Raw genomic sequence first — 27,773 nt, 5'->3', positions numbered from 1 at the left:
TTCGTGTTAGGTCTATTAGAAGAGTGATGATGATTAGCCGATAGGTTTGAGGCCATCACACATGACTATCATAATGGCGGCTCAACCATAGCATAACTAGACGCCATTACTGTGAATACAATAGCTCTCCATCTACTCTATCGGTTTACCCTCTTTTAACTGTAACTAGCAGGAGCGGCGACGACTTACGCTTGCTAGTCGTGTTTGCAGCTAGCAAGGTACGTAGCTAAACAACTCGCTATTTTTTCATCAGTCGCAGAAGCACTGCGACTTCGCTTAATCAGCCCCTTATGCCTTCGTTTAGCGATGCCATCGCACGCGTACATATGTGTTTGATAATGACGCTGATAACGATGCGCTGAATTCGCTGGCAGCTGCAGGCCCAAACGGATATGCTTCGTACGACCAGACGAGACTGCTGCTACTATTCCTGCCTGTGCATACTCGCCTTATGTATTCGCCTCTCCCGGTTCACCCCCACCGCATTATTCGCGTTCCCAACCTCTCCTACTGTCGAAAATGGCCACTTTCCTTTGTTCATTGTCTGTGGCCTGTCTCTCTCGGATTTTTCTCGCACCATCTGTATCCTGCTAGCGCCTACGCTGGTAACAGCGGCGTCGAGTACTTCGTCTCGATAGTAGTTAGTAGTTGTCAGCCGACGCGGGGAAAATGTGAGTTCTCGCGTCGCAACTGAGGCGGTAACAACGCTACCGTCCAGAAGTTTTCATAGTTTCTTCCCCGGTTGTTTCCCAATCATCCCGTTCCGATCTTCGTGATGAGGATCGAAACGAACCGCTTGGAAAAACGGAGTCGGGTAATCCCCAGCCTCTCTTCGTTGTTTCGCGGGCTACCCTTCTCATGTGCCTCTTTTCAAAAACAATGTGGCCATTGCCGCTTTTTTTTCAGCTTCGAGGATACAGCCAGTGCGGGTTACTCGTCTGCTAAAATACTCGAGTTAGGGCTTTTTCTTCGCTCGTTAGTTTTCGTTGCCATTGGTACGGTTGCAGTCTTCTGCCGACATTTCCGCGGCGGCCATTAGAGCTACTGTGCAGCACTTCTACACAACTGGCTGGCAAAGGTTTGCTCATTTTCTGCTCGCTAGTTAACCATCAACTAACTGACGGACAAACGAATGAGATTGTAGACGAAGAGGAGCAGACAAGATGGTTGTGTAGGCTACCTTTGCTGCTGCTGTTGCTATTATTGTTGTAGTAGCGATTTCGGTAGGGGACAGTACTAGTAGTAGTCCTTTAACTAATCCACAGTTACCTCTCAACAAAAATGTATGAGAAGTGTAAGGTCGGTAAGGATTTGGGTAACGGAATACGTTCAGGAGACAGCAACAACATTCGCAGATATGCCTTAAGTGAAATATCCCTTCACAGTGTCGTTAACTGGGCTGTGTAGGGTAGGCTTCAGATGGGAGCCGTGAAATCATAAAGAAGTGTGCCCTCGCCGTTGCTGCTACCGCCGTTTTTGACGCCTGTTCCGCCTTCATTTGCCTAGTGGTGAGTCAAGCGCATCCGACAGGGCTAATACGCATTACTAGATGTACTTACTCGTTATTCTCCGCAGTCATAACAGCATCAGCGGGTCCGTGGGGTACTGTTGAGGCTGGCTGTATTCGTAGTAATCGAAGCAGTGCGTTTCCGCCCCCAGGACTCAACTCTGGCAAGTTCATTTTTTTTTTTGCTGTTTAGCACACAGCTAGGATAGAAACCGGAAACGAGAGGATTTTTATTCAAAGCTAAAGCATATTACCACTATAGGCACGGTGCGTTAGTCTTTTTCTTTTCGAGCAGCAGCACGTAGGTGGAGCTTGCTGTTCGATCGTGTGTCGATTTGTGCCGACGGCCTGCCATACCTATGGGATCACCCATTTGTGTCTTGGCTTTTCCTAGATTTCTTTTTCGCTCCTTTTTAGTATATACGTCGGTTTGCTTCACTCACTAATCTTTTTTACGCCTTTTTCTTTACCATTGCAGCATACATGCTTAACGTACATATACAGGAGTAGTATGAATAGCTTTCTAAGTAGTGGCAATATTGGAGCTACTTTTCTAGTCGATACGATTGCAATTGATCGGCACTTGATACGAGGATGGAGGTAGCTGGTAAGTAATTTTTACATAGAGTTGGAATTAAAGGACTTCTACATGTTGAAACGTGGAAGATGCTACGGCTCTATTTGCCAAAACGTCGCATTACGTATTTCCTAATCAGTAGTATTTCTATCGTCGGCTCGTATGATGTCAATGTTCATATTTACGCGTATCCAACAAGCGGTAACGAGGGCAGTCGTCGTCCGTTTTCTAGGCCCCTCGTGTCTCTCTTTCTCTCTGTTACGTTAACAATTTTGCTTTCGAATTCAGCCTGGTCCTTAAGGCTACTTCGCTGTTACTGATGCAGATGGCGTAGAATTTTTCTCTATTGTCGCATGTCTCGTCAACTGAAAAATTTCAAGCGCATTTTGCTGTCAAAGCATACTTCTGCCGAATAAATCCATGGGTTAGACAGATTGCAGGACTCAATGGTTTGCATACGCACTGGGACTAACGTATACTATGACTTTTGCGACGGTGGCCTTCGCAGTTACCAGATGAGTAAGGTCGGGCTAGCAGATAGTCGTCATACTGGTGAAGGTACTAGGGGCAGCTGTGACAGCAGCAGTACTATTTGCTGATCGAACAATGTTAGATATTGTACGTTTTATTCTTGTTGTTGGTCTCGTTTGCAGGCGACGGCCAGTGGTATGCATAAGCGGCGGGGGTACAACGCTGTCGGCAGTAAGCCTCGGAGCAGCAGCGGAGCCTACATAATGACCGGATCGACGGAAGGGAGGGTCCGGTATCGAAGAAGCTTCGCCGAAGCGTCCTAGGTGAATTTACGTTGAGCTTCATTCATTAGCTACGGGCTACGCATGAACTCACAAACAACACCAGCTCCTTAGGGACAACAATTTAATTTGACCTGACCTAGAGTTTCGCAGTGATAGCCCGTTGCTCAATGGGGCGTCGAGTCTCACGAATAGCAGTCCGAGCCCACCAATGAGACAATCCACAGCAAAACTACCAAAGAGCCATGTCCAGCGTGGTCTTCTCCTCACGCTATTCTTCCTTGCCATATTGCTGTCCGTCTCCTTCCTTATACAATAAAATCTGTGGGGCCAAAGGTTATAACGACTACTACTGTCACTTCAATAGAATATTCTACTCGGCTGTAGCCGTACCGACGAGAGAAAGAAAGCTCCTTGCCACGTTGCTAGCATGCCTATACTTCTCCGTTGATTAGCACCCACGCATCAACATCAGGACAACGGCAGGAGGGATTGTCAAACGGCTTTTTTTCCAGCCGAACAAACCCTTAAAAAAGGTAGCTAGCGTTGACGATATACTCGTAGTTGAAAAGCCAACAAGCATTAGCAAATTGATAAGACGTAGAGGAGTCACCAGCTACGCGCGGCACCTGTGAGTATTCGGATCCCACAGAATACCCATCTTTGCAACCTGAGAAACGTACAAACACTCGCAAATTTAAGCGTCCAGGAAAAAAGAGAACCTTATACATAAACCTGCACTTTCTGCACGACCCATTTACTAATCTCGAACAGATCGTGCGTATGAAGTAAATAACCGAAGTATAAAACAGCAATGAATAGATCAGACTTAACAACCCAACCCTAGCTATATACGCTAATAAACGAGCGGTTCTGAAATTCAACGAACAAAATAGAGCTGATCATTTATTCCGTATTTAGAATAACTGGTAAGGCACCGAGCTTACACGCGTCTAGGCACGTCATGGACCGGCTTCGGTGCTAATCTTGGTTTACTATCATGTTTGTTTCTACTTTTAATTTTTAAAACACATCGGGTTCATAGTGATTCTCTTTCAAATCCAGAAATAAAGTACTTTTCCTTGTGCGTGATGTTAATTCACGCTAGATCAACGCATGCACGAAACATGGAGCTGAACTTTTCTCCTTAGAAAAGTTCAGCTCCATGTTTCTATCTGCAACGTACCTGTTGCTATAAGGCAATAGAAATAATTCATATTAGTTAACATTTTTTATTTTATGCTGAATTATAGCTTTCTGATTTGTTTCTTATAGGACCATCGTCACGTGAATTTGATTTGCTCTCTGTCCTTGCTTATAAACCAGATACGTCAAGTGTACCTACCTACCCACAACCTTCCATATCCTAAATACACGCAAATAGATACCTTTTTGTTCACGGTATCTGAGCTGCGTTTAGCTTGATTGCCTTTTTTTTTTAATTTTATGACCAATGCATCTACTCGTAGCTAAGCTTAATAGATAATTCTAAAGCGAAATTCTTCCAGAATATAATTCTGATAGATCCGTTCCTTATTGTAATTCCGGTCACTCAGCTGTAGCAACAGTAAGATTAGACGCATTACCAGTAGATGTCGCTCGAGCGCCATTCATATTAGAAACTAGAAAACCTGGAAGCAAAGTCCACAACAAAAAAAAAGGGCACGAAAGCCACTGGCTGCGAGCAACAGTATAGTACGGCATCGATTGCCTTCCCATCCACACCTTTTGAGACGCTATTCCTTTTTTTGTTTCACTCATATTCCAACGTCTCGCTTGACGACGTTGGAATATGAGTGAGACGACCTGAGAAAACACCATATTCAAGTAAGATAAATCTAATCAAACACATTTGACTCTAGCTGAATTATAAACACGGTTGTACGATCCTGGCAATATCATTTTTGTTTACAAGCTAATAGAATTCGTTGGATCAGGAACTGGGTATGCAGTAGCTCACCAAATTACAAGAACCATCCATTATATTGTTTAATAATAATTCAATCTCTCACATAATTTTTTTGCCATTTACATTGTTTATTGCGAGAGTTATGTGACAGCTGTGAGAACAAAATTCGTTTCTGAATTCCGTCAGAAAAATCGATACCTTCCCCGCCTTTTTTTTTTCGATAGATAATTGACTATCTAATGATACTGTTTTGTATGCCATTTTCTTGGCAGGTGTTATATTAGGTTGTTATAAGCGAGTCTTTTAAGCCTGATAATAACCTTTAAACTATGGCGGCCTTTAGAAGTTAAATAATTTTCAAGTTCAGAGTGCAAATCACTCATTTTTGCTCCTCGAAGGTCGCGAAAATGAGCTGAAAATTGACGAAAACATTAGGCAAGGAAACTGGCAGTGCCCGAATGGCGCAAAAATTTCAGGAACGGAAATTGGAATGTTGTAAAGCTGCAAAAAGGTGTCGGGACCGGAAGGAAAAACGCATTGCCGCAATCGAATAGGCTTCCCACGAAAGCAGAGCTACGAATCTAAGGGTTGTGTTGACCAAAGCTGACATTTCACACATAACACCTTATAGGATCATAACCCGAATACTGAAAATGCGGAAACTGAGTAAGATATCGGTCCCCCGTAACTCGACCCCAAACCAAGTTGAAATGCGTGTGGTCTATTTTACATACAGTCTGCGGTACGGGTATAATCAGCACAACAAGCATACGGTCTTTATAAATGAGGTATGATTCAGTCTTTACTATTAACCGTAGAAGAACCAGATAAGGGATCCGTATCGTCCTCGAGTTCGGCGGTAGTAAGCTCGGACGCATGGTGATGATGATACCTGCAATGGGCATCAGGGGTATCTGCTACTATAAATACCCGTCGAAGTCGAAACGAGACGGATGCAGCCAGCTATCTCAGGTGACTCATATACCGTTGACATGAAGATCAAGAGCACGTAGCCTGTGCTTCGTTGATAACAAACCAGGCTTCATCTCCATGTCCCAATTGCTTTCCAAATTGAATAATGATTCAACCCGCCTATTTTCTAAATCAGTCTCAGTTTAAATCATCACGGAGCTTTCCATGACTTAAGGAGGACAACTTGTGGCTACCATACACTACTATAACTTTCTTTTTAGAAACTATAAATAGAAAATTCACATATGGAAGCATCAGCGGCTGAGCGCTGAGACAAGCGTGCGAAAAATGAGAAGGAATATCGCCAATATTCATTGAAGAATGATCACTACTCTAGCCCAACCAGTCTAAACATTATTCAGTTATGACAGTTTATCAGCATAATAAATAGGTAAAATTATACGGGCCATTGATTTTTTCCTAGCAAAAAAAAAAACACTGGTCTTGAATTTCAATATTATCAACTTTTCGTAACTGATAAGATGTACATGAATTAGAAATTTAATGCGATTTGCGTCAGTGAGATTCTTTCTCTCACTATATGATCGAACCATTAAAAGATAGGGCTGCATGGGATAACTAAGCATTTTTTTACGCCTTTAACCAAACTTTTATTGAATGATAAAGACGCAAATCACCAACTTGGTTTTACCTGCTGCGAAATTATATTTCCAATTTTAAACTTTAAAGGGTACGTTTTATTAAGGTCATAATAACGAATGCCTACCCTGAAGGCTATATGGGCCAGGATCAGGTAGGGCTAAATGAATCACTGGAGTTAGAGCACGCACGAATCGGATGTCGGGGAAACTATGTTCAAGAGATTGGGGAAGAGTACGACAGGAAAACGTATATGTGTATGAATCAAATGCATGTAAAGCTAAGGTATCGTATCTTCGCGCTTTCTATACAATCTGGCTCCTTTTCCACACTGTTACGTTATACAGGGCTGTTTTCGAAGAGATCTTAATAACTTTAACGGCACAGCGCATCTATCGAACGAAATGAAGTTACTGACACAGGCAAAGCATTGTAAATAATCACGATCATAGGTCAAAACGATCCTATAGGCTTCAGTGCGACCATATTAGCCGTGGGGAACGGTGTACAGATTGCTATTGTTCCTCTTCGCTTCTCGAACAAAATGCAACTTCGGGATGCTTTTTCTGTGAACTTTGACTTCGTCGAATAATTGACTTCTTTGCCCAAATAATGGTCCATATGACCCCATCTAGCAAAGCGATAGGGGCCAAAGACATAGGTTTATTCAACTGACATTCTTTCGAAAATTAGGCTATAAGAGTCTTCGACGAATATTTTAATGTAAAGCCTTCTCAGGATAACGTTAAGTTCACACACACAGCCTTCCCGATGAGTCGAAAAGTGTAGCTTGGGCTTACTTAATATGCAAATACGAATTCCCTATCATATTATAGGAAGCTGCCGTAAACAAGGTCAGATTGATATAATAACTATAATCCCATTTGGCCGCGTTTAAGCTATTGTAATATAATTGATAACATACATTTTTTGCAAGGGAGGTTTATAACCGAATATACTAGAGGCCCTATTGTACAATATGGTATCTAATAAAGGAAACACGTCTCCGCAATGACCAGTCTATCAAATAGTTAATTATCGAGCTTTGATTTTGCATCGGCATTTTGCTTTTAACTAGTTTGAGATGTTTGTATAGAGTTTCGAAAATAAATTATGTTTTCGCTTGCTCTAGAACTAGGGTTATCGTTTCTTAGGATATCTACATAGGATTTGCATTAACAAAATACACATGTAGTGTATTAAAGGAGGCTTATAAATAATCATATTATTTGTTTGATTTGTAATGTCATCCTATCTCTGTCTCACAAAATTGAAATCGTGTACGTTTCTACATAAAATGATGGGTATGCTGGCTCCGCCTGTAATTACTAAGGCCTGCTAAACACTGTAAGCGTCTGTTTCTATAACATGGCCAACTGAAGTTCATTATATTCATTACTGGACCAAATAGAGTTGCATCCATATATTTCGCTATCATAATAACAAGTCGTCTGGTTCGCATAACGTGTGTATAAAGGAATACGCATAAACGAGCGTGCTATATGGAAAAAATAACACGGATACAGTTTCCCCTCTTCACTTGCCGAGTTTTGGTCGTGTCGTCAATAGCTCTATAAAACTACCTACAAAAACTTTGAAAAAACTTAAGTTTGGTTAAAATGAAAAAAAACTAAAGTCTAATATACTTTCGCCGCATGTTTTCGTTGATAATTCCCTTGTCCCTGTGAAATATTACAAAGTAAACCCCCTACCAATTAAGTAGACTTTGAGATCTATTCTTCTCGGACCTTGTTTCATGAACAGGCATACCTTACGCTGTATCACAGCAACAGCTGTGTACAACAAACCAGTAGTCGGAGGTGGCTGGTATCGTGGATTCCCCACAGCGGCAGGCGTTTCCAATGCACGATATAGAATACGTCCTACATATACATACCAATATGACATGGACCTGTAGTAGTCAAGAAGCGTGCCTACTTTTCGACACCTACGCCAACTAACTGCTTGCAGCGTGCTAGACTGCAGCACGATGATTCCTGCTTTATTATAAACCTGTCGTATTATGTTTCTGGGTCTTTCGGTAAACAAAAGAGTTTCCCGGAAAGAAGTGAACAATTATAACTGCCTTCATCCGGATTGGCGAGTCAAGTATGCCTAGCTCAATAACACTGTGCTTAAGTTTTACGACAGACCTTACATTAGATTTAAGCTGAAATTGGCAAAGCAGATCTGGATCAAATCGACTATCATGGCTAGAGTAATCCACCGCCACACTAACCAACTGGTAGACCTCTACATCAAGTAACCAAAAAATTTTCTAAAGCACTCCTTGTATGTCTCTATATATATAGTCTTGTTAAATGCTGTTTTTTTTTCCATTCGCAAATCATCTTTTGCCCGCTGCCAACCACCTGACGATTTTGCAGTATTCTTTTACTTTACAAACGAATGCAGAACATATTTAAGGTTGTCTTGTCCTGTCATTTCGTAGAAAGCACCATAGTCCTATTTTGGCAAGAAACATCGCTGAGAGTTTCTTTTTAAGGACGCTGAATAGCCTTTTGTCTGCAGCCTCGATTCACGTCTCCTCAGATTTTTAAAAGCCGTTGGCGTTGCAGCATATTGCCGCTAACACGCGACATAGTCCTAAGCGAGATCTGTGCTAAAATATGACCGTATGCTTTTTTAGAGAGGAGGCTCCGTCATGAGCTTTCCTTACTATCCTTTGAGTCCTTCAAACCAATAGTGTACACTAGGAAAATACTAGCTCGTAATGTGTATACGAATATGTTTGTACGTTAGCAAAGATTCCTCGAGCAAGATACAGTTTATTGTATCTCCATTTTTATAATTCGCTATACCTATCTTCCTGGCATTTTTACCCCTCCGGTTTTTCATGTAATTAGAATCTCCATTTTCAGGTAACGTAGCGATTCCCGGTGGAGCATTATGCCCCAGTCAGTCTTCCTGTTTAACTATTTTTTAAAATGGCTAATTACACACTGTGCTCTATCAGCACGTGAAATTGTTATAATAAGCGATGATCGCAGCTTTCTTGACTACATCCATAATGTCTATATACACATAGAGTTATAATGTGCTTCTGATTCATGTGCTTCGTTTTTCTTCACATATGGGTCCGTGGCCTCGCATTCGGAAAAACAACGCGGCTTTTCCAGGAAAAATGAATGGTTATGGGCGAGTGGGCGTCTGATGGCGAAGGTGCTGAAGATGATGTCGATGAGGGCATCGGAAACATCGTTGCCGTTGCCCGCTGCTTCGAATGCTTTGAATTCGGCATTAGTCGGCAGCCACGCCAGACAGTATGTGGCTACAGCCCGGCGCCGGTATCTTGGGCGTGGCGCATTCAGCTGCCTGCAGAAATCTCGATGTCGACGAAGGCGACAATACCAGCATCAACACCAGCAGCAGCAGCCGAAGCAAGGAACCCATCAATGTTTCACTCAGTGGCGCCCGCAGTGGTTTACCCAATGGCCTATCTCAGCTGCTGTCGTCCGCACGATTACAACGGCAACGATTGCAGCGACAGTAGTAGCGAAAATTCAAAACAAAAGCAACAACGGCAACAATAAGAAGAAAAGTACCAACCACGCTTTTTCAAGTTGGAGGCACCAAACGTCGGCGAAGCTTCTCGCAAAGCTATTACTCCATCGTCGCTCGTCAACAACCCGGCTCCGAAGGACGGCGGGCAACAGCCGACGACGTAACGGCATTACGACGGCGAAGACTACGACTGCGACGAAAAACAACAGCAGAACAGGCAATACCAGCAACGGCTCTTGCTGCTACGGCAATTACAACAAGAACACCCTGACAGCGTTCGGTCTATTCCGGATAACCTTTTTCACTGCCCTGCTGGCTTCGCAGACCTCGTCCTCTATGGCGAACAGAAGTCCGCAGAAACTTATCGGTAAGCTATATAGTTATAATGGTAGTGTGATTGCTAGTCTCGTGTACTATGACCGCAGTCTGGCTGACCATTAGGGACTTATAACAGTATTATGCTATAGAGCGTATGTAGAGAAATTATATAGAATTGGGAAAACGGATGGCACGAGGCGAAATGCACGCGGTCACTTTTTCTCAATTGCTGCCTCATGCGGTGAATACTTACTTTCAGGCACGGCCACTGGTGACGTAACGATCGGCGCGCTATTTCCAATTCGCGAAGCTCCAGATGCCAAAAACGCTCAGACGCGAACCTGTGGAGTAATTCGCGAACAGTACGGTATTCATCGCGTAGAAGCAGCGTTTCAGACGCTCGACGAGATCAACAATAACCCCAGACTGCTCCCGAATATCACACTAGGCATCGAAATCCGCGATTCTTGCTGGTCAGTGCAATAGAAAATGCCTGCGTTAGAGTATCTAGACTAGCTAAGCAGATAAACGCTGTTGCTACGTTTAGTTTTTAAATGAAACAACACTTTATTAAAGCATTAACTTAGGCTCACATATAAAAGTCTGTATGAACTATAAGCACCTATTTGATTAGATGGCCTAATAGTACATTTGCAATTCGGGTGTACGTGCTCGCTATCGATCTGCAACCTGGCGCATGTTTACGTAACAAACATTTTCCTTCATAGCGGTACTAATAGAACTGCCTCAGTTCGATAGGCATCTGATCGAGTTGGAACGAATGATTAGAAAACAGAGTCCCATTTCGGAAGTAGGCTCGTATAAATAGCCATTAGTAGATTGTCCTGTTTTTTTTTACTTGGGACAAGACTGCAAGGCAAATTAGGAGGGCAAAATAGCTTCTCACATACAAAGCACGTAGACAGGAGCGACTATTGCACTCAGAATGATACTAGGAATTGACAATGGACTGCCCATAGACTGCTGCAGACGGTATATGACAGTGGGGTGACATACCATTTGGCTATTTTTTAGAACGGAAAAAGGCGGGACGTAATTTGCTATCTGCTTGATAATTTAACGCTATGGTTAACTAAGCTGCAGCTGTATCCTGCGGCCGTAAAGTGCATAGATACTAGAGAACTGGTGAAGATTTGCCTCTAATAATAACGGACGATTGACAAGTTACATACACAAGGAATGCCTAATTCGCACAACATGAGCCCCAGTATAATGGCAACGATAAACTTAAACGCCCTAGGCTGTCACTCTTTCGTTGGCGGCATTCGTACTAACTATAAACTACAACCCAGGCATTGAAGAACTTAACAACAATCGATAAAAGCCACAGTTAAATTCCGTGCGCATGAGAATGAACGTGTAAATTTATTAGTAACTTCAGGAATTTGTCTGTGACATTTAAGTGAGAGGCCGATAATATCATTTAACTACTCTAATTGGCAAGTTGAATGAAATTCACTGATTACCGAAACTGCATTTGTCAACCATTGCGTTACCGTGCTCGGAAATGATGTTTGTTTTTTTCTAAATTTGACTTCATTTTGGTAAACAGTTACCATGGACAACGTTATCATGAAACAATTGCAAAGATGTTAGTACGGACATTAGTAGATTATCGATCAATCTGTAATCCGTTCTGTTCCGACATGAAGTACCTTTCGGTTCGAACGAGCTCTTCTGTGCCTTCCCTGCAAAACACCCACACGTATTTTATATCTGGCACCATCCCACGCGGGTGTTTCGCCAATCGCGTCGTTTGAAGCGGCTTGCTGGATAGAGAATACAAAAGTATACGGGGAAGCTGCGGTCGAACCTAATAAGTTTTGGAATACGAATCGATAGATGTACACCGCATTCACGCTATGGCTATGGAACTGTAGTAACCAGCTACACACGAATAAGCACAAACCTGACGGGGCATCCATATCCTCTGCACTGCTTTTCATTTGTCCAAATTCAACTTAATCAGGCTTCTATTGTGGAAGGTTATCGTCATCCATGTAGCCAGGCGATATTTCAGTTAGTATCTAGTTAGGTTATATAGATTTTGACTGGCACTAAGCACACTAACTCTACTACGTCTAGGATAAAGGATCAAAGATGGCTAAATTGTGTTCTTTATATGGTCGTAAATACAAGACAAGCAACGATTTCAATCGGTTCTGTTTTGTAGTGGTACTGAGAAAAAATCTATTGATCTCCGCTTTTCTCGTGCGGCTGTTCCGTTAGAAGCTAATCATTCTCATCAGTGTCCATTGATTGTTAGTTCATACCGTTCCCGCCATCTGATATCCCCAACAAGCGCCCTTCAATATGAGTATAGCAATGGGTTTTTTTCTCTGACTCATGGACAACGTACACAACTGGTAGTGACTGGTAAATAGTTGGGTAAGGTGAGATATTTGATGGTAATGTTTTTCCTTTGTTACAATCGGCTCAATATTTTTTCCATTGTCTTTCTGTATTTAAGCAATGGGTGTCGATAGTGCCCGGGTTATCGTTTGTCGACCCAAGGGACTCGAAGAAAAGTGTCAAGTGGGGATAGCTTTGGCCCCCCTTCCCCCCGTATTGCCTGACGTAGTTCTCTTTTCTACTGTTGCTATTTAGGAACGTCATATACTTTGTACGAGATGCGTATGGCAGTATAGCATTTTTCTTTTTTGTAGAAGTGGTAAATGCATTGCCCACAGACGTGTTAAACTACTAACTGTTATCAGGTCAACCATAGTTAAAATGGCTAATCATTGTACTTATATGCGCTTTGGTAAAGGACAGTCGTCGTTAAACGACGAGATTTATCAGTGTGTCATTTTGATATGGGTCGGCGTACCTAAGGGATCTGGTCATGTGCCCATCGTAGGGACAGTGAAAAGGTTGAAAACACGGAAATGCTGTTGAGCGCATTTGCTGTACTGTTCCGGTACAGGGCATATGCTTATTAAGAATGCTATAAGACGAGGCACACTCGATAAACAGTATTATAAATATACTGACTTTTTCTTATTTAATACATTTCAATCATCAATATTTGGACTGTCACCGGCTCGAAACATTGTAGATAGAGTCGCAAATTGAACAAGTCTTATGGTTATATTTCAATGCTCTAACTATATATTGCCATGTGCTATTTACAAAAATATCACATTTTTCAAGGGACTTGTCTTAGCGAAGGTTTATTTCCTGCCAAGACCTTGCGAAAAAAAAAAAAAAATGAACGAGCTGTCTTTTGAAAGTCGACACACCCCGAAAAGTAATTTTCTTGTTTTTGTTGTCTAAGGAGACAACGAGCGGTAATGAGAGATTAGTATAATGAGGTACACCTTGCGTTCGGTATACTTGCCAAGGTACAACAGGTGTTGTGGTTTGATGTGTTGACAATTTCGATTCGTTGTCGATGAATCGATAGTTGATGAGTCAAGGACACTTGCTTGCTTATTTATACCGCTGGCTTGGCTAGATATGTTGTTTGTATAGGTAAGTGTTGAGTAAGTTCCTGACCATGACTGACAATGTTCGTCGTTGTACTATCCGATTCCACAAAAACTTTGATCCCAGACATTCCCTATATTGAAGATATCTTCGGCCGCTTTTTCTGTTGCGAATATTCATGTTGGTGTGAAAGTTTTTTGTGTTCACCAGCGGCGGCCGTAGGGCAAAAAAGCTCTGTCTTTTTCGTAAAGGAGAAAGATCATGGGCATCCATAGCTAGCTGTATTATCAATGATTCGTTGGACCCTACTCAGTAGCAACTTTTTTGACCCTCCTTTTCGACTCTGCTCTTTGGGTGCTATGCTACAGTTTTCTGCGAAAAGCTATCACGAAAGCCTACTTTCGCTTTTACTCTGACCCCCGTCTCATTATGTGTAAAAAAAAAAGAACGGGATGAAGGTCGAGACGAGGGTGAAAGTGGAATGGATCGTTGGTCGTATTTCCCTGTTAGTACCCAATACGACTAATATTAGCTCACTGACCAGCCAACAGCAGACGCAGCGGCAACGTAAAAGAAAGCGATTAAAAATTCGCTTTTTTGTCACGCGTTTTTACCCTGAGCATCGGAGTTTTGAGCAGTGGCGTCAAATATTTCCAGGACGATGGCAGCGGTGTTTTAGTGCGAACGAGCGCGTCGTTTTCTACCCTTTCGGCTTTTAAAAGAAACGTCTACAATTTTTTCTGTATAGTAGGTCGGGCTCTATTAGTGCATAGAATGTCTACTACCATAGTTACGATTGCAGTAGGGCACGACGCACCGCTGAAATTTCCCTAGGGAGTTTACTGATTAATTAAATGTAGAGCTGTTACACATGCCATGAAGTTATCCTGCTCTATGTTTGTAAGTAATTTAACTTAGTCATTGTTCACGCCATGGCTGGAATACGGCATGGATGGTAGAGGGACCTAGATAAATAGGCACATATCAGCTTATCGTCCTTGGCAAATGCGCTTGCATATACCGGCTATCTGTCTTTACGTCTTGTACGCGTATCTGCGTTGTTCTAACTAGAGCTTGCAACGTGCTGTGACTAGCGCGGTATGGAGATTAAAAAGCCATGGGTATACGATACGATCGTACACCTATACGTATTTGTAAGTATTTGTTTTTACTGTTTCAGTTGTAAGTAAAAGTTGCTGAGTGGAATAAAATCATAATAACTTGTTGTGCGGTGTCTCAGATAGCTGGTTTAGTTTTGAGAGATGCATGCATTTCCTTACGACTATTACCATGGCCAGCTGTTGCCCGTCGGCAGTTATATTATAGATGGATTTCTGTGGGATACTGTTTATATTAAAACCTATTATGGAAACAGAGCAGACCTTTTCAAGCTCGTGCTTTAAAATTGAATAATGGACGACGCATACAGTCATACTGGAAAAAGAGTAGACTAGATTCTTAGTTAGAGTATCTCCACATCGAGGAAAGCTGATTAATCGCTGCCCCACGCAGATCACTGGAAACTTACTGAGAATGATTAGAAGAGTCAGAAATGGACTCGATCTTCTCGCAACGATTATATGGCAACGCTAAACTTAAATCTAAGTAGTTTAAACTTTACTATGTGCCCGATGGGACGGGACGTCAGCGTGATATGCAAAAACTCAGCCACCTCTATTTGATTTCTGTCACGGTGCGAACACGACGAAGCTCCTATTAAGTTGTCTTGCAATTTTTCGCTTGCATACGTTCAGGTATTCTCCAACGGCTCTTGAGCAAAGCATCGAATTTATTCGTGACACGATCGCCATGCGGGATGATGCCAACACGTCGACGTCTGCAGGAGGGGCCACTACCGAGCAGTGCCACCGTGGGGCCAAGAATACCAAAAACATTGTGGGCATTATCGGGCCCGGCTCATCTGCTGTAACCATACAGGTACAAAATCTACTGCAGCTATTCAACATCCCACAAATTGGCTACTCAGCAACGTCGCGAGAGCTTAGCCGAAAAGACTTCTACAAATATTTTTTGCGGGTCGTACCGTCTGACGAATTTCAAGCCAAGCTAATGGTCGACGTCTTGCTCAAATTTAATTGGACCTATGTCATAACGATCAACACTGAAGGTGAGTGGAATATAATATGCTATCTTGAACGCATGCTGAGCCGTACTGAACAGTCTACGCAATCTGTGACTCATGCGTAGTACTGTATTTTATTATACATGATATATAACAAATTGAAGTGAGCTTCGTAATGCCAGCGCCGCTTTTTCCATGAATCGCTCGGGTTTTATAGTTAAATCTGTGGCAAGAGGCAGCTAGCGGAATGCCCCGAAAAAAGGGTCGAATGTAAAATGTAGGATCTGAAATAGTGTGTTCTCTGACCGAGCTTAATTTCTACTTTTGTTATACAGCAGCGTAACCTCTCGTCTACGTGGCTTTTGTCATAACATCGACTTTTTTGCTATTAGTTCACCGAAAGAACTTCGAGCGGATTATCTTTCTAGCATTGCTTTATATTTACCATTAATGGTCAATATCATACGGCTCAATTACTTGACAGGTTCATAAGGTTAGCAAAAAAACCAAAACGTTGACATCACCTTTAATTTAAACTAATGACGAATTGGACATTGTACAAATAATATAGGTAACCCAACCAATTAGGCCAGGTGAAAAAAGCTATAATCAATTATTTACCTTTATAGCAGCTATCCTGCAATAGTAAAAGCATGCCAGCGAAACGTACCCTAATATTTAAGAGGGAAAAAACATTGCGTCTCTGTGTGTTTGAAGAAGGATTGTATTTCTCCTAGTTGTAAAGTGTATCACCGTTTTTGAATCACCGCTGCAGCTCTCACAAACGTCGTTGTCGTTTGTTTACGTACGATACCATATATGTCTCGAAAAAATCACAGTCATGTGGCTCTTCTCACAGCTATGGGCTACAAAGAGGACCGGCTGCTGCCGTTGCAGCCTTACAAAGTACCAAGTTCTATAATTAACAAATATAAACGGCTGAATCTGTACAGTAAATAAAAATGTGCCCAGAAGAGATTCTCCTTAGGCGAGAAGACAGACAAAGGCTCCTGCATTGATGAATATCGCGCATCTTTTACATTACGCGCCTGACCTGAGTATGACGGCTATTAGGACTGCCTGACCGCTGTAAACACGGATAATATAGGACAAAGGGCGTCTGCCTTTAATCAGCCTATACATATACATGCAGTTTCGACAACAGTCTACACATGCGGTGGCTCGAAAAGCACTTCGATACTGACGGAGGTGCCTGTTCAGGTTCTCAGTTCGACAATTCTATATTCAGTGATTATTGTATAGACCACCGGATACAAGAAGATATCGTATAATCACACCAAATCAAAGTTGAATTTTTATTCCTTCGTTTTATACAACATCGGAGTTCGATAGAAAGCTGACTTTAGTTTTAAGACGTTAAACTACTGGTTGTGTGAACAATGCTATGGCTGCATTTCAAATGCAGAGGGTGGGTATTTTCAATACGTTTAGTCGTCTGCTGCTGCTGACCTCCGACAATGAAAACATGAATAAATTAGCGTATAAACCGCACTACCTCGAGCTTCCGCAATGCGAGGTGGGAACGAGACAAAGCTTGAGAAATACGTGGGAAGGTTGTGGGGAGTACGGGCATTCCAAAAGAAACTTCAGAGCTAAAGTTGTTAGGCACCCGAGGCCGGTGGTCAATCAAAAATATTAAGGCAATAGTTTTGTGATTATGAAAGCGGTTAGGAATCGGAAGGCAAACGTTCTAGAATGCGCTAAATCATTAGTGGGGTCAACACACAGGTGCTGCGCAATACGGTCTCTCTGTAACAAGCTATCGATTCTTGATGAGGTGGATGATCACAAACGGTGCGCCCTGTACCGTTGCAACTCAGACTGGCGTATTTTTTTTCGAAAATGCTAAAGTCTTCGTTGGCTTCAACTCTAAGTCTCTTTAAAACTCTTGTGAATGAAATCCACCTTGTCAAATATGCTCGCCCTACATTTTTATAGGTGTATGTAGATCTTATGTAGATCATTTTTATAACTGAGCTGCAATATCAATCACGCGAAACCTTCGTCCGCGATTTGGATTTGCCTGTAGTATGCCGAGCAAAAACATAGCTTAGGCGAGTGGCTGGTATTGTCGCTTGTTTGTTCGACGCATTTTCCACTAAACTGAAGGATACAGAGATGATAGTGCATTCTATTCTTTCTTAATTAATTGCCTTCTGCCGTCATACTCAATTTACAATAGCCAAAAAGCAGAACATGCTTTTCTTAAATTTATTTTAGAGCACACACAAGCCGACGTTTATCAATAATGGCGTCAAACTTTATAGACCTAACACTTACAAACGCTTCTAGTGGCGCCATCTGGTATGCATACTTGATCAATATTGAAACGTATCGACAAATGTTTATTGGGAAATGTATCCAAACGAGTCAGAGAATATCGACGTCCCTGGAAAAGATGAACTTCCACTGAAGCCGGTCAGACAAGAAGTATCCATAAGTGAAAATTCGCATGAACTCCACAACCATGATCATTGATTTATTTGGCCAATTTCAAAAAACAAACTTTTTGTGTACAAATGAATTAATTGTGCATCTTATAGGTTGTCAACATATGGTGGCTAAAATATTTCCTTATACATACATGGGTCATATTGGTTAGAAATTTGAAAATAAACACAATTTGAAAAAATTTGCTGCATAGCGTTTTGATGTTATGCAATAGTTGGCCCGTAGGAATCTTGAAAGAAGGCAGCCAGTTGTTCTTCTACCAGACTGTACCGGCCCTCGATGAAACGGCCATTACCGTGTCACGAATCCTTTTTATAACGTATCATAAACATTTATGGTGCCTAATAGGAACCTAACGGTTAGCACCAAAATAAGGTCCAGCAGAACCAACTGCCCTTACCCGAGCCTCGCTAAAGCCGTTTTGGTCTTTCCGGTCTTTCGACAATACGTCGAGAATCTGGGTCGTTTAACGTGGCAATTTCCTAGTATGCTTGGAGTCTCCGGCCGCCGATCCTCCCGAGCTTATACGCCATCTTCCGGCTTTTGTTCAATACGAAGAACGCATAGCTGCCGCTTGTTTCGCAAACGACTCGTATCATTCAAGGTGACAGATTGCGTTCCATGACAGTATCGTACATCGCAAGTGCAGAAACGGACTCTTCTTTACACAGTGAAATTATAATAATGAGCCACAATGTAGTTACTTGTACGTTATAAATGAGGCATTGATTTCGGTATGATGCAAGAAACCAAAATCCACCTACGACATGTCTGCTTTCTCCAATAAAACGGTTTCGTCGTCAAGTTGTGATCAATGCTGATTTTTACCAGCGTTTTTAACTACGATAGTCACGAGTGTTACCAGACGGCCACATCTGATGTCATGCTATCGGGCTGTTCTGAACGCCAAATCGATATCAAATAGCCTGCAATGATATTAGTGAATTGAGTCGGAGAGCACGGATCTTTTTTACCACTGACTTCCACACGATTGTTGTGTCCCAACAGAACGTTGTAGTGCGCGTAAGATAAATGATCAAGTCGACGGTGACAACATAGGTTTTCCATACAGCTTCGCATGCCGCTACTATTACTATTATAACTGCTACTCTGACTAGTACTGTGAACACGACCAGCTTTCCCAGTCCCTCCAGTATCTCATTCGAAGTCGTTCCTAGAGCTGCCGTAGTCTCGTCTTTTCTTCTAGAAGAGGCCAGGATTGATGAGCTCTTACGCTCGGGTCCGATCATGCTATTCTCAGATGCGCCGTCATCCGCAGGCCACCGTCATTCTTATCGATCGATAACATGATCGCTACATTTATATTCGTCAACTAACCTTTCTCGTTGCATGTCTTCTCGGTTTCAAATCCGTGTGGCGAACGTATACTTAGGAGCAAGAGAATGCGCTGCACAAAAACCTCGTTGTTTGGCGACGTTTGTATCGCCGCCGCCGCCGCCATCGCTACAGCCGTCGCGACACCCGCCGTCCAGCAATAAAACAAGCCCACAACGGCTGGTACGAAGCTGCAGAAGCACAAGCACAGCAGGGGATACAGCATTGAGACACATATCCCTGGAAGCGAAGTGTCGAAGTCGACACGAATCCGGCAAAACAATATAGAGAAAGACTGAACTCCAGGGTGCATGCGATGCATTGAATTTCGCTATTGGCTGGACCGGACGATGTTTGTTTTTTTTTGGGCGATCATAACCCCTTGCTAGCTAAGTGACATGGGGAAATGGTGGATAGGTAAGTTGTTTTCCAGCCATGTAGAGGAATCTTTACTAAAGATTTTTTTACATGGACCGAGCTCGGAGTAATGCAAATGCAAAACACATACATCATTAGAAATCTGCATTCCTACAAGGTCGTTTCATGCAAAAAAATGTTTAGCATATATAATAGATGTATACATATTCCCGTCTATGTAATTCTGCGACGCCTGCTTCACTGTCCGAAACGGAACCTTTCCCTCGGCTTTTGAGATCGCATTCGAGAGGCATACGAACGCACCTCGACCTTCTGCACAACCGTTGAACGATGGTAACGGTTGTTCCAATGTCGAATCTCTTCACAGCTAAAGTAACTATCATAGGCCTCAGACTTGCAGCTTTCCTCCGTACTCGAACTGAATAGACTTTCAGCCTCGACGACTTGCTCTTCTTTCATTGCAACCAATTACACTGATAACGTATTAGTACCACCTTTACTCACATCTAGCGCGCTATACCAAATGCTGCAGAGGCAACACCTCGTCCCCGTATAGCGACAATGACGGAAATGCTTAGGATTATTGATAAGGGTGGTAACAAGTATATATGAATGCGTGGGGTAGGAAATGATACGTCATGATCCTACAAGATGAATATAATAGCAGCTGGTTTATTTCTGGGTAACTGTTATATTCAACTTGTATTATGATGTTATCATTGAACTGATTTCTGTGCAGCAATCTGGTTGTCGCCAGTGCGGTATATGCATGTATATGCAGTACATGCGGCCAACGCCTTTTAACCGCGTGGTCATACCTATTCGGAATATATTCAAGTTGGCTAAAAGAATTTCTATTGGTACGCGTTCGTCTGTGGTGTGGTTAAGTCGTAAAACGACCGAACGACAAAGGGTAACCGGTTGGGTGATGATTATCGCGAAGCGGGTATCGTTGACCGAGAGGAAGTGCTGGAGAAGCAGGAAATCTTGCAAGCGTAGATCCTGAAAAGAGCAAAACTTTCAAACGACCCCATAACAGACCCCACCGGGCTCAGTTGGCTTCCAGGGCCTGTAAGCGAATTGAAAAGAACAACAGAAAAGGGCTATGTGGTGGCAACTGAGTAGGGCAGAATTCTTCGGTATTTCCTTATATGAAATAGATTCAAGTAGGGTATAGATATACCGTTTTTAGCTCTGGCTTGACTTTCGCTGTCCTCTCTCCCTTCAAACATTCTGATAGATCAACGAAAGCAAACAATATAAAAAAAAGGAAGTAAGCAAAACGCAGTGGGTGGCATCTGTTTTCGTCACTGCCATCGCTCACCGTCCAGGCTCGCTTGAGACGCCTCGAAGCAACTGCCATGGGTTTGGAGCAGCGGAGGAGGCCTCAAAACCGGAGCAGCTTCGAAGACCAACTATATGAGTTAGTTGGCCTACCTATCTCTACATATGCTTATCTATATATATGTGTGTATATATACTCATTTTTTTGACGTCAAAAAAAAATTATTGACGTTAAGAAAATTTTCCCTTTTTGCTTGTTAGTGTAGATTTCTCATCTGCGGAAAACAATGTCCCAATGAAACGGTTTGGTTACTACTCCCAGCATTTTTATGCTCCCGGCTGCCTAACGCTTTCTAACTCCATATTATATGATAAAAACGACGGAAACAAAGATTTAGAGATTTTGAACATATCAGCTGTTACGAAACAGCTAATGCTGCTTAACAGCTGACGGGGCTGGTTCAGAAGATATGAAATACACAGGAAGCGCGATAAGCTTGAAAGTAAGATATTTTAAAACCATACCCTAACTTTACCGCTTCGTCAGGTCCCGTTCGCGATATATCATCCGGTCGGGTTCCGCTTGCCTGATTCGGTGTTCTGTTATTTTTGTGACCTGGCAGGCTAATTGTGCACCTGAACCCAAGGACGACCGGGAAATCGGGGACAGGACAGCTAAAAGGGTACAAAGTGGCCCGTTTTTCCATCCTTAGCTACTAGTCGATGGGTAGGAAGACGTCGAGTACTAGTAACAGAGAAGGAATTCAACATAAACGAGGAAAAAGTCGTCGGAGCGAAAGTGGGGGAGGGGGCACGCAGTCATTTGTTGACATGTTGACCCTGCCTGATCGTGTGCGCACGTGTGAGTATAACCGTCGGCGCAGCGTAAAACATGAGCTTCATACGTACGTATATAGGGGTGGGCTAGAGACAATTCGCGAGGTTGTGTCATGGGGGACCTAGGTCAAGCCGTGTCCATTGACAATTCTGTCCAGCTCTGTGCAGCACCAGCATGACATATTTATTCAACTTACATACAAGGACACAGAATGCAAGATTAGTCTCTCTCAGATAATAAGCTGGTTAACGGTAAACAGAAAAATCATTTTTGAAGATTAGACTCCAGAGACTGTTGCAATGATGGTTTTGTCGTGTCTCACTTTCTTTTCTTGTCCCTTGCAGGGTAGTTCTCGGTCATGCCATTTTCACTCTTTAATCAGCGAATAAGTTTATTAGAGAATATAAAAAGCTACTCATGCAACCCGTATTAAAGCCACGTCTCTGTTTTTCGTATCTCTTTACAGAAGATAAATAACAAAAACTAACCACAGTGTACAATATTTAAGGGGAAGACGCCTGTTATTTACAATGTTGGTGCGTACCAAAAAACACACAAGGTCGACTGAACACAAATAAAACAAACAAAATAATAAAACAAACATATATTAGAAGACTGTCGAATAAATATAGCAGTGTGTTTTACTTTTTTTTTTCTTTATCTTACCTTTAAAATATATTATGGAATAGGCGAAGATGGTACTAGCGATTACGTTGCACGTGTTGAGATCAAGGTAGCATAATCGGAAGACGCACGTTTTCGTCCGTTCCTTTAGTAATTAAAAGAAGTTCATAGGTGCACCATAACCGACTTCCAAGCTAGCCCGCCGATTCACATACTTAGTGTGCCCGGCCGACACAAAAGCAGCTCTGCTAATGTTAGTCGTGGCCTAAAGCGACGTTTCGCTCTTGCACGGATCGTTCCCTCTATGACTTTCCTTTCAACTGAAGCTTACCACTTTAGCTTCATGTAAAAAGAGAAAATTTCCCGTGGGAGTTCACATTTGCACAGGAAGAAGGAAAGACAATTAGGGGATCTAGTTGGAAGCGAGTATTTTGCGCAAGCCAACAAGAGAATAGTTGAAAATGCCAGTAGATACTACTAGCGCCACTAACAAGCGATAAGAAAACATTCCAGCTTGCGAGGACTCTGCGCGCATATGGCCTTCGGAAATTACGGTGCGGGATATTGCATGGAATATGCAGTCTGCTATTTCAACCACTACTGCAGGCTCCTATGACATTAGCTAGAGTGAGCTGGTTCAGTTATGCTACGATTACCAGGCTCTAGATGAAGACCGCGTGTAATACTGTTGGTGGTATGCGATAGTTGAAAGCTTCGTTTAGAAAAGGGGTCTATTGTTTACAAGATGCATTTACATGAACCGCAGACGGTTTGTGCTTAGCTAGATAAGCGGTAGATTAGAGCGGTTTGCCCTAACCCCTCGTGGAAATTGTCGACCAGTTTGGGTAACTGATACTCCTCTTAGTTTGTTGGCAGAATAGGATTAGTTCTGCATCTAGTGTACCCTCGCAAAGGTGAAAAACCCATGTTGTTCAGCCGTTCTGCATAAATATGTATTAATCAGACATGCGATGTTACACAGACACGGAAACGGTCCATAACTTGTGAAGGGATCTGCTCACGTAAGTGCGCATAAACTAGATGTAGAATCGCAGTTGCGCCTTTATTCATATTAGAAAGCGCTGCCACCTTTAGGAATCATACAGATTTATATTAGAATTTACGGGTGACTCTCGTAGCAAACGTAGCAACAGCGGTAGCGTTCCCTATCCAACAAAATAAGACAAGATGGCTTCCGTTTCGGAAGTAGAACCCAACAGTGTTTTTCGAGAAAAGACCTGTTCACATGTAGTTCTTGTTCCTGCCTTGTCGTGTACTTTTGGCTTTTGCTTTTCACGTTGTTCCTCACACGGATACGACGCACCATTGGCTGCTTCTTTTGTCCCATTACATACATAGATACCTAAAAGTGGTTGACGTAGCCAAATTGCACAAGAACACCCGAGCCATTTGTTAGCGCTTGAATGCAAAGCTGTGCCGTTTCAACTGCGGAATATCAGAAATAGAAAATTTAGCTACCCAACTTGACATGCTATCTTTCTGGGAAGAGCTTTTAAGGGGACGTATTTGTAAGGGACGATCTGATGTCTTCACACTTTCGACATTGCTGTTGTCCAAGCGCTCGTTTTTTAAAACATTACCGTTCTACAAAGGTCAGATTTTATGGCTGAGTTAGCCCAGTATCAGTCATTGAAGTGTCACAGTCTCTCAGGGTATGTGCAAATCAAAGTTATAACAAATCACCGATCAACTACGAAAATCGCCAACAAAAGGAGTATTCAAAAACAGCTGATGTATTGATCTTTTATGTATGCATAGAGCACGGGCATTAACACAATGTATTGTTTTCCGTAGATCATGTAGTGTCATACTAGGGCACAGTTTACTTATTCTAATTTGCATTTGTCTGTGATCTTGACATTAGTTAGTAGCGGCGGGAATACCAGTTATCCACTGTGCAACGGGGCTAGAGCCACGCTGGTGCGTGCTGGAATACTAATAGAACTGATAACTTAGTAAAAGGCCGAGTGCGGCCGGTTACGCCTTCGCTGCGACATACAAGGTTAGTTTCTTTCTGCAAGAAATGTCTCACGATGACTAGCTGTCACCGAGCGAATGAGCGGCGGAGTCTGGCGAGGATTAGGGGCATGGAGAATGCAAGGCAGACTGTCTAAAGCGAGAATAAGCCCTGTAAAAACAACAGAAGCGACCAGCTTCTGGTCGAGTGTTGCTTGCTTGAGAATGGGGTTACGGAGAAGGATACTATTTTTGTCATAAGTGTCTTCACTTCGAGCCAATTGCTGAATCGCTCTAGCTTCCGATTCGTGTTGTTGCTGTTAGTGAAGACAATCCCAGATAACGTTACACGCCTCAATACAGAGCATTGTCGCCTACAGCAAAAGGGCCATGCCTTGATATTCTTTTGCACGAAAAACCAACCAACCGCCCCGTGTAACTGACTGCCAGCTCTGTGAACGACACCGGCGCCGATGCCAACGGCCGCGAAGAGAGGAAGAATTTGTCGTTCCTGTGCCCGGATGTATGTGGCACCCTGTTGCACTGTCTCGGAGTATCCTTGTACGACTTGCACGACTAAAGCGGTCGCGAAGACAGCAGTCTTTTCGCCAATGTATCAGACTTGCCACGCCCCATATCGCTTCGTTACGATGACGACAATGCCAACAAAATGCATACCTACTTCCTCCGCGGTATAGTGTGTCGTGTTTAGCGGCGTTGAATGTAACGGAAAGAAACGAAAGCGCTGCTAGGATAGTCGGCTTTCCCTGTCACAAGCTGAGTAGCGAAACTAGTAGTAGCAGCTCTTGCCTCTATGATCCTTTATCAGTTGAAAAGCTTTTCTCCGCCTGTGCTACACAAATCATCTTCCCTGCCTGCTTGTGTGCCGCTGCTACTGTCACCCCTTTGCAGGAACCAAAACAAAGGTTCGACACGTTGACGCAACGACGATAGGCATTTGACTCAAGGACAAGTAGGCTGTGGAACGATGAAATTCTGATAACAGATTTGCTATTGCGCATTATTTTTCAGTGAGGTTTCGTTGCCTTGGGAAGAGAGTTAGCTTTCGTCGGAGTTGAAAAACACATTTAAAGAGCACCGTTATTAACAATCAAGTGTTCAGTTAGCATGTCTATATTAAATATTTTATTATACTGAGCGTTAAACACAGCTTCAGGCAGTTGGCTGCTTCCGCCAAGAAACGGAGTACGCCAATATTTACTTTTAAATCTAGACCACTTCATATGTTTCCATGCATATACGTTAATAGTAAACAATCCATAAGACGATTACAAATATAGCGTAAATTATGAAGCACTGCACGTAGCGCTATAACTATAGATATTATAAACATTTATTATTATTATATTGCTAATATAAGGCAAATATGTTCATGTAAATTGTACTGATAGGGGATATTACTCCAATATACCGACGTCGATCGATTACCTTTAAGGTCAGAATTTGGCAAGCTATTTGCCTATTTTCTGTTGTAGTAGACTCCTGGTACTGCGTTGAAGGAGCTTGACGGGCATAAAAGGCAGACGTTTCGCATGACCAGTTGTATGTAGCACTACGTCATTTCTGCACAAATCAGAATATTACCCTAAGAGCTAGCTGGATGCGCTACGGGGCTAAGGGAAGTAACGACAAACACAACAATTTGAAATATATCTAGCTCTATCTAGGCGCGCTGTAACTCTCGCATATTTTCCATTCCTTCCTTTTTTAGTCAGCATGATAACTGTCACGTAACAGGTATATAGCATCATGCAACAACTATACGGTGGTGACAGGATAGAACGATATCATTTATCTGTCTTCTTGTGGACACATTTGCTTAGGGTCTACCTGCTGGTTCAACCACCCATGTATGCGGCAGCTATAATTAAGTAGATATTGACGTCATTCGATGTACGCGGTTGCCGCCGACTTTCCCACTTTCAAAGCCAATCCATATCTTGCCTTTAAAGCGTAGCTAAATCCAGTTGGTCAGCTTGACCAGACAGTTGGTAACGGTGGTGCTGGTAACGTGGTTACATTTGTAAGAAGGTTGCCTTTCGCAGTGCTTGGCCAACAGAGCCCGTTGCCTTTATTTATTAGGGCTGAACTCCGCTCGGGGGCTAAATCAGCTAACACTCTTCGGTATAATGAAGGCGACAATGGCGTTTGTAGGAAGCCAATGCTGGTGTACACGCAACGGAATAGTTGCCTATTGCAAGAATAGCAATTTACATTCTGCTGTGGTTCTACTTGTGGATTATCGTATGATTAGCTGCTATCTGGCAACCCTAATTAGCTTTACCTGCCCTTAATAATCGATGTGTTGTCAATGTCACAATTACTAACTATTGACAAGGAAAGCCTCAGTACCCTATACCGGTAAATTCAATGTCGCAATTATGACGAAGCTACCATTCGGTAACTACGAGTTATACGTCTGGCACTAAACTCAGCGACACAATACAACCTTGAAATCCTGCCTGATAGGTCAAATTCAGGCAAGCGTCAGTATTCTCTCGGATCGACGCGGTCGCATCATTTTGCGAAAGGATAAGAAGATCAGAATACCTATTGACGCCTTTTGGAACCAATGGTCATAAAGATGTCAGTTCAGTGAGGCAGCGTTCGAAGTCACAAAAAAGCACCGCGAAAGGACGACAAGATAGAAATCGCGTTGTTGGGCGCAACTGTGTCGTCGATAAAAAAGGGAACTTAGCGAAGCCAAAGGATGGCGAATAGTCCAAGTCGCTAGGTCTGTTCGAGCAGGCGATGCTGCTAATGGCAATACCTTATGACACGCCGGCCATTTCATGGAGCTTCTCCTGCCGTTCCACGCAGAACACAGGATATATGCCATGTTGGCCAGCGGCGATTGGCTGTCGGTATTTCGTGCTTCTTTCTTTTCTACAGCGAGCTAAAGCCATGGTAGCCGTTGTAAAATTTATTTGGCCTTTTTCTTGCCGTCTGGCCAGTCCTTTTTGCTCAAGAGAAACTAGAATGACCTTTCGCCAGCTCGTTAGTGTAGGACCACAAGTTGCAGTAAGCATTCGCGAGTTGCCTGTAGACAAATAGCGTAGCATAGGATAGGGTATGCTGGACAGAGCCATAACGGTGACGATGTTCAACACTCAGGCCTCAGCTAAAATGTCGTTATTTTCCTAAAGTTAGT

General features: G+C 42.7%; 2 protein-coding genes and 1 long non-coding RNA gene across 3 annotated transcripts in view; 1 reads left to right on the top strand and 2 right to left on the bottom strand.

The window, feature by feature from the left end:
• LOC111260807 (metabotropic glutamate receptor 5) overlaps positions 1-27,773 on the top strand; it is a gene marked incomplete at its 5' end in the record, with an annotated part of 161,967 nt that continues 134,194 nt past the window's right edge. Inside the window, 4 exon segments of the mRNA XM_022833827.1 lie at positions 1-2,878; positions 9,458-10,209; positions 10,420-10,633; positions 15,365-15,738. Of these exon segments, the coding sequence (XP_022689562.1) occupies positions 9,492-10,209; positions 10,420-10,633; positions 15,365-15,738 (1,306 nt within the window).
• On the bottom strand, positions 18,173-19,656 carry LOC147753449 (uncharacterized). The gene is made up of 2 exons (XR_015311206.1): positions 19,504-19,656; positions 18,173-19,091 (listed from the first exon to the last, which is right to left on the bottom strand). It is a non-coding gene; the product is annotated as an uncharacterized LOC147753449 (long non-coding RNA).
• LOC111260809 (uncharacterized) overlaps positions 19,787-27,773 on the bottom strand; it is a 20,310-nt gene continuing 12,323 nt past the window's right edge. Inside the window, exon 3 of the mRNA XM_022833840.2 lies at positions 19,787-20,947. Within this exon, the coding sequence (XP_022689575.1) occupies positions 20,899-20,947 (49 nt within the window). The 3' untranslated portion in view covers positions 19,787-20,898. The remainder of the gene's footprint in view (positions 20,948-27,773) is intronic.

Source organism: Varroa jacobsoni, unplaced genomic scaffold (genome assembly GCF_002532875.2).
Source record: "Varroa jacobsoni isolate VJ856 unplaced genomic scaffold, vjacob_1.0 scaffold_480, whole genome shotgun sequence".
Taxonomy (NCBI): Eukaryota; Metazoa; Arthropoda; class Arachnida; order Mesostigmata; family Varroidae; genus Varroa; species Varroa jacobsoni.
The sequence above is the reverse complement of the archived record's forward strand: the minus strand, read 5'-3'. Positions and strand labels throughout refer to the sequence as shown.